The sequence below is a fragment of the Indicator indicator genome, chromosome 30 (genome assembly GCF_027791375.1).
Source record: "Indicator indicator isolate 239-I01 chromosome 30, UM_Iind_1.1, whole genome shotgun sequence".
Taxonomy (NCBI): Eukaryota; Metazoa; Chordata; class Aves; order Piciformes; family Indicatoridae; genus Indicator; species Indicator indicator.
This window is the reverse complement of record NC_072039.1, coordinates 1,558,897-1,573,554: the sequence shown is the minus strand read 5'-3', so window position 1 is coordinate 1,573,554 and position 14,658 is coordinate 1,558,897. Positions and strand designations below refer to the sequence as shown.

Here is a 14,658-nt window from a genome sequence, read left to right as displayed (position 1 = left end):
GGGAGGAGACAACCTCCTCTGAGCCAGCAGTGATGGCAGGAGTAGAGAGACTATAAATACCAAAGTGGCATTTCACAGCTGAATGCTGGGATCTAAAAATCAAACCTCACATTGAAGTGCAAATAGATGCATTTTGTGTCTGTCTTGCAGCAACCAAAAAAGGAGAAGATGGTCTGCCAAAAGCCTGGAAGGCTTCAGCTGATGCCAGTGCAGCCCTGAAACAGGCAGGGGCTGAGAAGCCTTCTCAGAGCCTTGTAATCTCACACACAGCTCCAAGTTTGATTCCTGCAGATCAGAAGTCAGAAATTCTCGGGTGGTTGGGTTTATTTTTTGCAGGAGTAGGTTTTATTTACTGTGGGAACTATCTGTGAGCTCATGGTCCCTTGAAGTTCCTTTGAGTCTTTCCCTTAAGAAGATTAAATGCTGTTTAATGCCTTTAGTGATTTATTTCCATAGCAGGAATGGTTTCATGGAAGAGAAGTTTACAAATCCTTGTTTACAACTCCTGTAGTGCTCCAAAGCCCTCTAGGAAGTGTGTGCCTTACTGTCAGAGTGGACTTTAAGCTTTCAATAATCCAGATTTTGTCAGGCTTACCACTCAGAATTAATCAAAATCAAAGCAGAGCAAAGGAAGGTAGAGGAAGGGGTGAGGGAGTTAAGGATTCTAATTTGAAATGCTCCAAAGGCAGAGCCTTGCAAATCTGTGTACAATCACTCAGGGGTTTTGCAGAATGTGCTCCTGGAAGACAAATTTCTTATTTAAATGGTATTTTAACAGTCACCTGGGAAAAGTATCAGCTGTAATTGTTTTCCCACCCCCCATTAAATGGTTGAAAGTTCATTTCCCATTAGAGCTGTGCTGGTACTGCTCACAACTGGCAGTGGGAGAGCAGCCAGGACCTCTCCCCTGCACCTGCCCACGTACCACAGGGGATTGAGCTGCCAGAGCTGCTGCAGATGACTGAGGGCTGGGGACTGCCACCCACCCTGATCTTCTGGTGGGAGCCAGGTGCTCTAGAAACAGCTGCTGCAGCCAGCAAGGTGAGACAGGTGTTTGTCCCAGAGGACCACATCAGCACAGGGCCTGAACCAAAACCAGTGTGAGTGTTGGGTGGACAGGTTTGGGAGCAGACTACTTCCTTTTCCTCTTCTCCACCTGGTTATAGTAGGGGTTGTAGAGCATGGTGAAGAGGATGAGGAGCGGGATCAGCAGGTAGGGCAGGTAGATGGACAGCAGGACCAGGCGCTCACGCTGGGTCTCGGGCCCCAGAAGCTTCGACTTGGAGAAGTCGTGGAACAGGATGTGTGCCAGGATGGCAAACAAAGTGGTAGCCACATGGGTGGAGTAGATAATTGCAGGAGTCCTTATCCATTTGCAGCCACCTGTAGAGGAGCAAAGAGGAAGCAGTCATTAAGCATTTTGAAACGAGGAGGATTGGGTAGCTTTTAAATGAACAGGACACCACCCACTGCATCTGCCAGGAGGGGCCATCAAAGGTGTTCCACAGGGGGCAGAAAAAACAAACCACTGGCAGTGACCCAAGAAGATGATCTGCCTTGTGCAAACGCACAGCAACAGTGAAAGCTTTAAAGTGACCAAAAGACTGCACAGGCTCGATCCAGAACTTTGTCTACCTTGGGAGCCTGCCAGATGTCAAACCTTGATGCTGGCTGCATCTGATGAGGGCCCACAGTCAGAGCTTTTGTTCTTGACAGGCCTTACTCCGCTGCCTTCTCAGATAAAACCTGTGACAACAGCACAGCACTGCACATGCTGCACCCCTGCACCTGCTTGAGGCTGATAGCTCAGCTTTCCCTGCAGGACAGGCAGCAAGTGCTGTGCAGACAGGCTGCCCTCAGGACATGTTCTCCCCCCTGTGTGATACCAACCTTTCAGGAAGGCGTACACTGCCACTGGGAAGAAAGGCAGCTGGAGCAAGGCTTCACAATAGATAAAGGCCTTGAACCATGCTGGGGGCTGCAGCATCATGGGGTCCTTGAAGGTGGCTGCATACCATTGCAGCAGCTCTGTCAGCTGGGGAAGAGACCAGGACAAGAGATCAACAAACCCAATGTCAGGGTGATGCCGTGACCCTAACCTGGCAGCCAAGTGAAGCCACCCTAGCAGTGGGAAAATCAATCAGAGAATGTTAGGGGTTGGAAGAGACATCAAAGATCATTGAATCCAACCCCCTGCCAGAGCAGGTCACACAGGAATGCATCCAGGTGGGTTTGGAAAGTCTCCAGAGAATGAGACTCCATAACCTCTCTGGGCAGCCTGCTCTAGGGCTCCAGCACCCTCACCATGAAAGGAGTCTCCTCATGTTGAGGTGGAACCTCCTGTGCTTCAGCTTGTACCCATTGCTCCTTGTCCTGATCAAGGCACCCTGGCACATAGGGCTTCCCACTGCACTCCAGGGCTGACAGGCACCAACTTTCTGATGAACCCTTTCCATGGACTGCAGCCAACGCCAGGGTGCCCACAAGATGAGGTACATCTGCTTTCCAAAACCTGTTTTTCAAGTACCATTTCCTGCCAGAAAAAGCCAAACCACAACCCCCCCTGCACCTTGACATCAGCAGCTGCTCTGTTCCTCTCTCAGGCCCTCCTGCTACCTGCTGAGGTGGGCTTGGTGCTGCAGATACTGGTAGGCACTTGCTGTCCCTCTGACCCAGCCCAAGGGGAGCTGCTGCCCTGGGTTCCCTCAGGGAGCACACCCCTGGCCCAGGAGGTTGGTGGCTGCTTGAACTGCTCGATGTAAGGATTTGGGCTGAGACCTGCAATTAGTTCCCACCACAGGAGTGTAAATTCTGGCATGGCTTGCAGCTGGACTTTGAACAGGGAGATATGCATTGAGGTTTGCTAGTTAACTATTAATTAGGAATGGTTTCTATAATGGAGTCACTGTCCAGGCAATTCTAATGGCAAACATCAAATTCATTCATTGTAAAGCTCCTGGAGGCAGCTTTGGCGAATCTCACCCTGGAGACAAGACCTGAACCAATTACCTTCCACCAACTGCCACCTTCATTGACTTTACTGCTTCTTGTCTCGTGTAATTCCGTCAAAGCAGAGATCTTTACTGCCTGGGTGGCTGCTTTGCCTGCTTCGACAGCACTCACCATGCCCTTGGATGTTTTCAACAGCAGTAGTTAGAATCAGGCCCAGGGAGTGCCAGGGCAGTGACAGCCACCACGTGGCAGCGCTGCCAGCATCCTTGGGGCGTTAGTGCTGGATGCCACATGGCAACAGGGCCATTCCCAGGAGGTTTCACGGTGCCGGTTTGCTTCCCTCTACCTGCCAAACGCACTGCCTACCACGCTGGGGAGATGATCGCAGGGTGGCAGCTCAGATCCCTCAAGGATCCTCTGGCCCAACCTTCCTTGGCAAAGCCTGGTCTGGAGAAAATGTCCCAGCGCCTTGCCCAGCCAAACCTTCACCGTGCCCATCGGGGACCTTCCTGCGTGTCCCTGTGCCCATGGCAGTGGCGTTGAGGTGAGCAGCCCCCGGTCCATGCCAGTTCCAACCCCGCCGGGGGGGCTGCTGCCCGTGCCCCGCACACGCCTGGCTCCGGCTCCGGCTCCAGCTCCCCGCGCCGCAGGCAGCAGGCGCGGAGTTATTTTTAACCCCCACCCACCCCATCCTAGGGAACCTGACGCGGGTTTCTCTCCCCTCTCACGTCCCCGCATCCCAGATTTTGTCACAAACACCCAAGAATCGGTGAAAAGCCAGCGGAAGGCTCCGCCTCAACTCGCTGCTCCTCAAAGCCCTTGCGCGGAGCCAAGGCCCCGGCGCCCGTGGCCCTTTGCCTCCCCCCGCCCCAACCCTCTCGACCCCCGGCCCCGGCCCTCCGCGCCCCCGGCCACGGTACTCACGCTGGGCGGGTGGAGGCCGGCGGGCAGCAGCGCCTGCAGGTCGATCAGCACCGTGATGGGGATGTGCGAGAGGAAATAGAGCGCGAAGAGCCTCTCCCGCCACCGCGGACACGCCGCCGCCATCGCCGAGCCACCAGCCCCGCCCCGGCCTCCGGCCCCGCCTCGGCGCTGCGGGGCGGCTGCTGGAGCCTGCAAGGCGGAGGAGGAGGAGGAGGAGGAGGAGGAAGGGCCGGGGTTGGGATGCCACGTTCCCCGGTTCCAAGCAGCTCCGGGCCGCCCCCGCCCATTTCCGCGGTTATTGCTCATTTCTCCCGATCCTGGCCACGTCCAGCGGCTGGGGAAAAGAGGCAGCGGCCGTGACCTTCCTCCTGCAGCGCCGTGGCTGATGATTCATCTCCACCGTAACGCTGCGAGCGTTAAAGCTGCATCTCCTCTCAACTTCTGCATCTAGGAGCCAGCCGAGGAAGCGCCCATTCCTTTACCCGCGCTAAGGTGCCTTCCACGGGCCAGCAGCTTAACGTCACCACAGCAAGCCAGAGCAGAACCAGGTCATTCAGTGGGTCTGATTCCATCCTTTATTGAGCACAGAAGTTGTCCAGGGTGTACACGCAGATTAGAGATCAATTATCTGCTTGGGTTCCATCTTGGGTTTATCAATGTCACAAACAGTTTTAAAGTAACCATTCCTGAGCAGGATTACAGAAGTACAGTCAACAGAATTTTCCATCAAGTTACACTTGACAGAGGAGTTTTTAAAAAGGTTACAAAGAACAGACATTCCAAGAAGGATCTCACGAGACTTTGTTACTAAAACAAAGGGTAAAAAAAGGTCATTAGAAAAAATTGCTACCCAAGTAAATAGTAAAACCCTCGGTTCAGCCTGGTGACCACCCAGCAGGTCCAACAGCAGAGTCCCAGACACACCAGCAGTGAGTTGGCTGAAGGAGAAAAGCACTTCAGTAACTTCCATACACTAAGTGGCTTGGATCAGACACTGACATCTCACCAGATTTTAGCAACTTACTCCTCCACAGCTGCTCTTGGTTAGCTCCTCTGCATCCCCTTCCAGATGCACACACACAGATCAGGTCTTCTAGCACCTGGGTGTTCAATCTGCAAATCATCTGGAGCCATTCTTTGCACTCCTGGACTCCTCCCAAGGCACAATTGATTAAAGGAGATGCAGAAGCTATATTTAGAGAGCTCAAAATGCATGGTCACAATCTGTAATTCACCTGACACTGATACCAACAAAGCTTCAAACTGATCAAAATGCAACTCTGACAACCGAGAGCTGGATTTTAATCTCACAGGAAGAAAGCAGCTCTGGTGGTGACCTCACTTTCAGCTAGCTCACTCCCAGCATGGACACCTGTGTGGTCATGTTACAAAGGAGCTCTCTTGGCATCTGATTTACATGGGACATGCCAAGCATAGTGAGGCTACAGGAACCACCAGAGCTGGGTTTGGTGTCTGCACACCACAGCAGCCACACGTTTGTGCCGATTCCTGGGACTCCTCCTGCACAGCGCCGTGCCCACACTGCTACAGACGCTCCCTGAAAGGTAAATCCATTCCCAAACAGCCTTCTCATCTTTGTACAAACAAGATTATTAACCCGGGGACCTCTAGCCATGAGCTCCAAAAAGTACACTGGTGCCCAAAGTGGCCTTTGCTGGTGGTGTCATTACCTGCTCACACTCTGTGTCCAACAAGGAGCCCAGAAGGATCTGTCCCTATGCTCTGTGGTCCTGTGCTGCAGGAGAATCCACTAAGCAGACCAAGTGCAAAGGGCAGCAACTGGTTCAGGCACAGAGCTGTGCAGCAATGATGACCCCACCACCACCAGTTCTAGGACATGCTAAAATTCATCTCAGAGACTCTGAAGAAGGTTAGAAGAAGAGGCACACAGCTTAGTCACAAAGGATATCCATGCCAGCCCTGGGAAGACAGCACATGCTAAGGCGGCTTTATCAGGTTAGTTCTTGTGAGGTCCTGAGGATTGAACTACAGAGTTCAGTTTGTTTGATCTTTCCAAAGGTCACACCCACAAAACATGGACAATTTTCAGTCACCTTCTGCAACACCACTGCATGTCGAGTCCTTTGCATTAGACCGGAGACCACGAGGAAACATCTGGGCTGAAACAAACAACGCAGCCTTCGCAGATGAAGTCAGATCATCCCTGCCTGGATGTCCTTCCACCTCCCAATAAAGTGCAACTCCATTTCTCACTTTGATTTCATCAGCAACTTTTGCCTTTATCCAGGATTAAAGAGTAAAGGAGTAGTTCCACAAGCCAGAGGCAGGTGCACATCTATGCAGATCTGCACTTGCATCAACCCCCAAACAGCGCTCACAAGCAGGATGCTCTCCACTCCTTCTCCTCGTATCCTTTCCAGCAACAGCATCAATCCAGCCTGTAACAATTCATCCTTAAACCAAGGTGGGAGATTAGAGAGGAAATAAAGATGCCACCACTTCATTTTCAAATGCCACATTTAATGTTTTCACCACTTGTACTTCAAATCTACATTTTACAAAGTGACCAGCAAGTGTGCCACATTAACTGACCAACCTCTGAGATTTTACCTTTCATACCAGTGTCTTCTGGGGCTCTTTTTCATTCATCACCTTTTTTTTTTTTTTAAATTTTTCTCTTTTTTATTTCCTCATTCAAGTGAGTTTGAAATGCTTTCAAGTTGTTTGTTTGTTTGTTTGTTTTTATTCTCAGGAGCCTCATAAAAAACAAAGATATTGCACCATCTTTGTTCACTTAATTCGACGTTTGTCTCTTTCACAGCAAAATAATTACTTCATTGAAGTTAAAACTTCCAAACATAACTTACTAATAGTCTCCAATTCCAGCTCAGATCACTCTTGGTGAAAATACTCTGCTAAATACAGATAACTTACAATAACTTTAACAGTTAATTGTCCATAACAAACACCACGGGATTTTTGTTTTTGTTGTCGTTGCTTTTTTCTTCTCTCCAAGACCAATGCTCAAAAATTTTAAGACCACCCTTCAGTATTTCTTTGTACAGGTGAAAAAAAACCAAAACCCAAACCAAACAAAAAAAAAACCCAAAACCAACAGTCTTCAATGTTTCTGTCTTGGTTTTAATACAAAAGTTGGAAGGGACATTCAAGTTTCAAGTCTCCACACTGAACTTAATTAAAACAAAATAAAACAAAAAATTTAAAAAAAGAGAGAAAATAAACCCAAATCAAAGCAAATCAAATCAAAACCAAAAATAAAACCCCAAAACAAATCATGTGGAGGTAAACAAACCAAGTTGTATACTCCAGGAGGTAGAGGCCTTCAATTTGTGTTCATATATACATATGCACAGAATTCAGTGTTCCAACAGAGAAAGAATTAGCCAAAAAAAAAAATGAAAGGAATAAAAGTTATTTCCTACTGTGACATTTCCAGACTCCCACAGCTCTGCCTAAAGACACCAACACAATTAACAGAATTCCCTATGTGCTTTTTTTTTGGTGGTTTTTTGTTGTTTTTTTTTTTTTAATTTTCTTTTTTTCCTTTTATCCTTTTTAAAAAATATATTTTTTAATTATTTTTCCTTTTTTCTTTTATTCTTTTTTCCTTTTATTCTTTTTTAATCATTTTTTCTTTTATTCTTTTTTATCATTTTTTCTTGTATTCTTTTTACCTTTTATTCTTTTTTTATCATTTTTTCTTTTATTTTTTCTTTTCTCCTTTTTTTCTCTTTTCTCATTTTTTCCCCTTTTCTTATTTTTTTAATTTTATTTTTTTCCTTTTCTTCTTTTTTTTTTTCTTTCTTTTTTTTTTCCTCTCTCTCTCTCAACTGTCCAGTGCAGGAAAAAAAACAAAACAACAAAAAACCAAACCAACCAAAAAAAAAGGTTCTCACAAAATTTCACAGAGCTAAAATGTGCAAGCTAAAGTTCTCTCTATACAGCAATAATGATGTCAGGGAATCTCTGAAATTTGTAGCCCATAAATGGAATTATTTACACACAGAGAAGATGCATGCTGGGGGGCGAGGGGGGTGGGAGGGGTTTTTATGTAAGAAAGAGCAGAAAAACCTTCTAAGAAAAATAGATTAAATATATATATATATATATTTATACTGGGGAAGGAAACAGAAGTTTAGTCTCTCCTAGTCACAAACTCATTCTCTCTACTCACAACATTGGGTTTGAGAACAGCACACGGCACCACCACAGCTCTAGTCAGAAGCTATTTATAGGGTCGGAGCACCAGGGGACCTCTGGCCACCTGCCGTCACTTCATGATTGGTCGCAGTCAAAGTTTTCTGTATTCCTTAATTTTAGAAACACCACCTCACCCCCCACCAAAAAAAAAAAAAAAAAAAAAGTCTCCAGGAATGGCTCAATAGCAAAATGTCTTTTTTTTTTTTTTTGTACAATCTCACTTCAATAACTACAAAACAAAAACAAAACAAAAAGACGAAGAAAAAGAGACCAAAAAAGAGGAGACAAAAAAAGAAAAAAGAGGAGACAAAAAAAGAAAAAAGAGGAGACAAAAAAAGAAAAAAGAGGAGACAAAAAAAGAAAAAAGAGGAGACAAAAAAAGAAAAAAGAGACAAAAAAAGAAAAAAGAGACAAAAAAAGAAAAAAGAGACAAAAAAAGAAAAAAGAGACAAAAAAAGAAAAAAGACAAAAAAGAGACAAAAAATAAAAAAAGACCAAAAAAGGGGAAAAAAACAAACAAAAAAGAGAAAAAAGAGAGAAAAAAAAGATAGAGGGGAAAAAAAATAATAAAGAAAAAAAGAAAAAAGAAGCGAAAAAGGAAACAAAAAAGAGACAGACAAAAAAGAGAAAAAAGAGAGAAAAAAGATTAAAAAAGAAACAAAAAGAAGAAGAAAAAAAAAAAGAGACCAAAAAAGAGGACAAAAGAAGATAAAAATAAAAATGAAATAATAATAAAAATCAAGGAAAAACCTCCCCAAATTTGGTTCAATTCTGTTTGTTCTGAGCTGAGCCATCACAGCTGCACTCGAATTCATCCAACACGTGCAACTCTGGGTAAAATATTTTCTTCTAAAAGCACAACCACTTTACCAAGATTAAAAGTCTAGTAGGTCTCTAAATATTACTCGTATTGTACAAGTAGTGGTTGTTAATTTAAAACTTCATTAGTAAAATTACAGTACAAGCATTGATTAACCTCCAGAATTGCAAATCCCAGACTCCAGTGGAAAGCTACATTACATCTTCAGTAGTACACAATCTTCCACTTCACTCCCACACCAGTGGAGATGGAGGCATCTCAGATGGCTGAGCAACCGTGGAACTACAACGAGGCGACACAGAAAATCAGAGCTCATTTGCAATAGCCAACAGACCGGAGAGTTAAAGCTCAAGCACTGCCAGGAGAGCAAAACCCCACACCCAAACCCCACCTGGACACCCTGAGACCAACAGCTGACAGCAAACCTTATCTGCTATCAGGGTTGGAAGGGACCTCAAGGATCATCTGGTTCCAACCCCCCGACCATGGGCAAGGACACTTTCCACTAGATCAGGTTGCTCAGAGCCACATCCAGCATAGCCTTAAAAAATTCCAGGGATGAGGCTTCCAGCACCACTCTGGGCAACCTGTGCCAGTGTCTCACCACCCTTATGGTGAAGAAGTTCTTCCTCAGGTCTAATCTAAATCTCCCCTCCTCTGGCTTGGATCCATATCACCTTATCTGCTGAGTTTCTTAAGACTTTTGCATCTCTCAGTCCTTCCTGTCCTGTTTTCACAGTGTAGTTCTGTAACCACAATCCAACCTGCCAACCTCTCAGGCCTCATTTTCAGTCTGTCTCCTGCACTGGGTTTGCAAAAATATTACTTGACACTTTTACTGAAATTCTAGAAGAACACATACAAATGTTTACAACTTAACCACACCTTTTTTGGGGGGGGGCCAAAGTTATTTATGGACCTTCCCTACTCTCAAAAACTTCAACCATTTTGGATGTGTGCACTTTGTACTACTACTAAATGTGAATGAAGATCAGATGTGATTACATACAGTTACCTAATAAAGCTCTTAAAAGCAGCAGACTGAGGGTTGATGCAGAGAGGCACTCTGTTTCCTTTCTGCTGTTCCAAAATGAACTGATGAATTATTTCTGTAGACAGGAGAGAAATAAGAGAAATAAAAAAAAAATAAAAAACCCGCAACACCCAAAAATGAACACTTTTGGCCTCAGTAAAATGCAGTGCATAGTGGAGGAAGGCAAAGCTTCCCTTGCTGAAGTACTTTTCAGTAAGGACAGAAGAACTCCAGCTTCCCTACAGCTAATCTGATGCCAAACCTCACAGCACAACCCCACAGAGAACTTGTACACAGGCACTGAAATAAATGTATGGAAGAAAAAAAACCCTAATCTCTACTGTAACACTGAGCTGAGGATAGAGAGTTCAGGATTAACTACTGATTTTGGGCTCTAAGTCTTCGAAACACAAAGATTTCTCAGCTTGGACTTAATGTGCAAGCAGCACAACACAGCTCCTGCTATTACCCTGCCCAGTTTGATTCATGAATACACTCATTGCCACCAGGCACAGGCACAAAACTGCCACTTGAGATGATTAAACCAAAAAAGTGAATTTTCAGAAGGCAAGAGGGACCCTGTGCAGAGCTGCCAGACAAAACACCTCCTTGTACACAAACACAACAGCAGAGCCTGGCCACAGGCTGCTCCTCCGTGAGCAGTGGTGCTGGAATCCACGCTGCTGGCAGCAAACTCTAAAGGCAGTGCTTAGGACAACAGAGAAGGCAGCAGAGCTGTGGACAGCTCTGGAAAGTCATGGCCAAAGAGAGGAGGGAAATGGAAACCAGAACAAGATAAAAAGCACAGAACATGCTGGGAACTTGGAGCAACTATAAATGGGAATCACAGAATTACAGGTCCAGGATGCATCCGGAGTCAGCCACATTATCGCAGCAACAGAACGGAGTGGGCTTGTCCCAAAGGGCTGAATTGTTTGTTCCAGACTGCTGAGGTGACACATTTCTTCTCCCTCTCCTCCTCTTGAGTTATTTGAGCTGCCACCAAACAGAACCTAAACCCTTGCTACTATTTCTCATGCTGTATTGCTCTCATAAAAGCTCTGCTCTCCTGATTGGATCTGATCTCAAAAGAAACCAAGTCTATTTTATGGCTTATTTGCTGTGATAGAATCAGACTTCAAATCTCCAGTGCCACAAAGCAACTGCTGGCATTTTGTAACCATCTGCAGCAGCAGTTTCCTCTCCCAGGCACCAGGATTGATTTTCCTCATGACAGCGTGTCCTGACCCAGAGCACATCCTCTGCCCTGCTGCCAGAACCAGAGCAGCACCAGCCACAGAGCCAGTGACAGCAGCTGCTGCAAAGGCACCTGGCAGGGACATTTCATCCTGAGCAGGCTGTGATGGATGAGAGGAAATGAAGCTGGAGAGCAATGAGAGAGCTCAGCTTCAGTTATTGATGGTGCTGACTGTCCCTGCAGCACAGCTCTGACCCTCGCTGCAGCACAGCTCTCAAGATAAAACCTTGCACTCCACAAAGGCCACAGCAGTGATTTCCCTGCCCCCCTGGTGCAATCCTTCAGCAGCAGTGGGGAACACTGACACCAGAGAAGGATGCTTCTGAGGTTCAAACTAGGAGACTTCTGCATGTCAGCTACTACTGCATGTGAGGGCAGAACATTTCCAAGTGATTCTGCTCTTCTGGTGACCAGAAAAGCTTTCCTGTACCTGCTGTGGAAGGAGACCTAAAGGAAACCCCCACCTGGGTTGTTTCATGCCTGCAGAGGTCCCATCCTAACTACGGACTGCAGAGGGCTGGAGCGGGAAGGGAAGTGCAGCGCAGAGCTTGCTCACTACTCACCTTTCACCTGCCGAACAGAACTGAGGTTCTTTTCAAAAGTGTCATCAAATTTGGGGTTAGTGATGGGTTCAAAGTCACTCGTGTAAACTCTCCCAGTGGATGTGGAAAAACAACATTTACACATACAGGTGTGGTATCGCAACCGCCCCTCGTCCAGGTACGGGTGAGCTAAGGCATCCTTAGCAGATATCCTCTTGGACTGAAACAGTGCATTTAGAGAAAAGACAATGAGGCCAGTTAGGATCTTTCAGAGGCATTGGAAGAGTCTGAAGCACACTTACTCATCAATTAATGCCTAATTGTTTTATAACCCCTAATCATGTTAAGGGATTAGCTCACGCCAGCGCCTCAGGCCCACAGAGGCTGCCACTAGGGGGAAGATTCTGCTCAGAAACAAGCAGCAGCACTCAGGTGCCATTGACCTTCCTGTACCACAGCTGAGGATGGAAAAATGCTGCTGAGGAATTTTATTTTTCCATAATTACCTTCTCCAGATAACCTTAAAATGCTGAGCCCCACAATAAATCAAAATAAGCCCCAAATAATTGAAGGTTAGCGAGTGCAGCATTTGGTAGGTCTGCACATTTTGCTGTGTCTTCAAGTACCTGTTTAAGGCAACCCACAACCTGTTTAGGCATCACTGACAACAAGAGTCATTCAGGGTCTGGCATCTGGAGTTCTGAGAAATGCTGCACACACCCAGTGTCAGAAAAGGAGTGGGGAAGGAAGTGCAGGGAAGAAAAAAGGCCAAGGCTGTGGGGTCAGTTACAAAGTCTAGGTCCAGGTTACTGAGATTTTGTTAGAGCATAACCCCAGGAAAGTTCTCAGTCTCTGCCTGTCAAAGAGGAGAACACTTCTCTGTTCCTGAAGAGCTGCAGACAGAAGTGCTGCTGCAGGCTCCAGGTGCAACGAAACTCATGGATTAATAAACCCCAGAGCAAAACACAAACCAAGAGAACAGAAGTGACTTGCTCAGAGTTACAGAGCAAAAGCAGTGGCAAAGCTGTAAGCAAACCCCAAGTGTCCCAGTTCCCAGGATGTTGTTTAGAGTTGATTTCACCTGTTCTAAAGGATTGGCCTGATGCTTTAAAAAGCCAAACCCACAGTTATGGAGTGGGATTTGGGAACAGCAGCAGTCTTGAGGGGTTAGAAAGGAAAACAAAGGCAGTTTACTTCTGTGGAAGTCCTGACTGAGGATTTCTGTGGGGCTGCCCAGTAAAATGATCTTCAGGTTTAAAAAAACCCCAAACAACCAAATCCCAGAGAACTGCCTTCTGAATCCTTTATCAGCTCCAAGCTCCCCCTTCAGCAGTGTCTATTTTTCATTTGAAATGGTATTTTTTTTTGCTGTGGCACTGAAATCACTCAGCTCCTCGATTCAGGTATCAGATTTTTCCAGTGACAGTTTTGTGTAGTGAGCCCAAGAGATGAAATCCCAAATCCACAGCAGCACATTTCTGTTAGAAAACCAGATGCTAGACCCTGTTCTGTGACTGTGTGCATGCAGCAGGAATTTTTTGTGTGTGTGTGTGTTGCAAGACCATGAACACCCACATGTCTCTAATTAGAACTGCATCGAAGTAGCTGATGTTCTGCTACCTACACCTAGCTAGGAAAAGACAGCATGATTCATGAACACCCTCAGCTTTCCCACTCCATCCCAGCTCTCTTCAAAAGATCACTGGGTTTTAAATGCAACACCCCACCCCCCATTCCAGGGGGAAATTAATTGACCAATTATAAGCTGATGCTTCCATGTCTTTCAAAGACCCAAAGTAGTGAGATGCAGCCCAGAAGAAGATCATTAAATAGTCCTTCACTTGACGTCTTCATTTAAGGAGCAGACAACAAAAGCTGTTCAAACAAGAAGCAGCAGAAACCTTTTGAAATCATACTCACTGGATCAAAGACCAACATCCTGCAAAGGAGATGAACTGCTTCGTGTGTAGCTTGACTGGAGAGTGTATATAGGACAGGAAGGGATGGCTGCAGGGGAAATAGGAGAAAGAGAAGTACAGATAAGTTGTTCTGTCAGATCCATCAGCAAGCAAACCCTGCTAGAGCACGCCTGGCTCCATGGGCACCAAGGACAAATGTCTTGTTACAAAGGACAGGCACTACCTAAGGCTTTCCCAGCCAATAATCACTGGTACAAACCCCAGCACTTGCAACAGAGATCTCATTGATTATTCCACCCCCCCCCTGCCCCTTAGTTCAGATGTAATCCCTGGGCAAGCCTAGTTTTTTGTTTTGTTTTTTTTTTTTCTTCTATAGAGGCCCCCACTTTCAGCTGTGGCTGCTCAGGGGTTTGGTTACCCACATCATTTCCAGTATTTCATTTTTCTGATCTCAATCACTGCCAAACTATGGATTATTTTGCTTTTCCTTACCCAGGCCATCCATGTCTAACTGGCAGTGACATGCAGCACAATTACAATGACCTTCAGGCACTCAGCCTTTTACACAGTGATAAATAGGCCAGCAAGCAGGGCTGGGGGGTCTGGGGAGGGGGAAGGGGGCTTGGTGAACTCCCCTTCCTTTGCAGTGGGTGTCTGGGAGCATGAACTGCACAGGTAGAAAAATCTGGAGCAGCCCAGAAGCTGGAAGCAGCAGCAGCACAATTCTTGCTGCAGTTAGCCCCAGAGAAACCAACTCTGCTGAGCATTTCCCTCCTGCTTCTCCTCACTTTGTTCACTCACAGCCACACCAGCCTGCCCAGGCTGAGCTTCCAGTTTTAGCTCAGGGTGAAGAACCCTTCTGGTAGGAATAACCCCAGTAAAGGCAGGCTGTAGGGCCTGGGCACACCCAGCCCTTTCTGGCAGCAGGAGCACACAACCTTCCCCATATCTTGGCACTGGAGGCATGCATGGATCCAGCTGTAGAGCACAAGGACTGCACAGCTGCA

The 14,658-nt window shown here is 46.3% G+C and overlaps 2 protein-coding genes across 2 annotated transcripts in view; both read right to left on the bottom strand.

Moving 5' to 3' along the window:
• Positions 1 to 220: 220 nt before the first annotated feature.
• On the bottom strand, positions 221 to 3,999 carry TMEM97 (transmembrane protein 97). Its single transcript, XM_054394518.1, has 3 exons — positions 3,877 to 3,999; positions 1,891 to 2,035; positions 221 to 1,383 (listed from the first exon to the last, which is right to left on the bottom strand). Exons 1-3 carry the CDS (start codon positions 3,997 to 3,999, stop codon positions 1,133 to 1,135), a joined length of 519 nt encoding a protein of 172 aa, XP_054250493.1. The 3' UTR covers positions 221 to 1,132.
• Positions 4,000 to 9,126: 5,127 nt separating this feature from the next.
• The window catches only part of NLK (nemo like kinase), a 53,064-nt gene continuing 47,532 nt past the window's right edge, over positions 9,127 to 14,658 (bottom strand). Inside the window, exons 8-11 of the mRNA XM_054394381.1 lie at positions 13,653 to 13,739; positions 11,754 to 11,952; positions 9,915 to 10,008; positions 9,127 to 9,181 (exon numbers count right to left, since the gene is read on the bottom strand). Of these exons, the coding sequence (XP_054250356.1) occupies positions 9,127 to 9,181; positions 9,915 to 10,008; positions 11,754 to 11,952; positions 13,653 to 13,739 (435 nt within the window). The remainder of the gene's footprint in view (positions 9,182 to 9,914; positions 10,009 to 11,753; positions 11,953 to 13,652; positions 13,740 to 14,658) is intronic.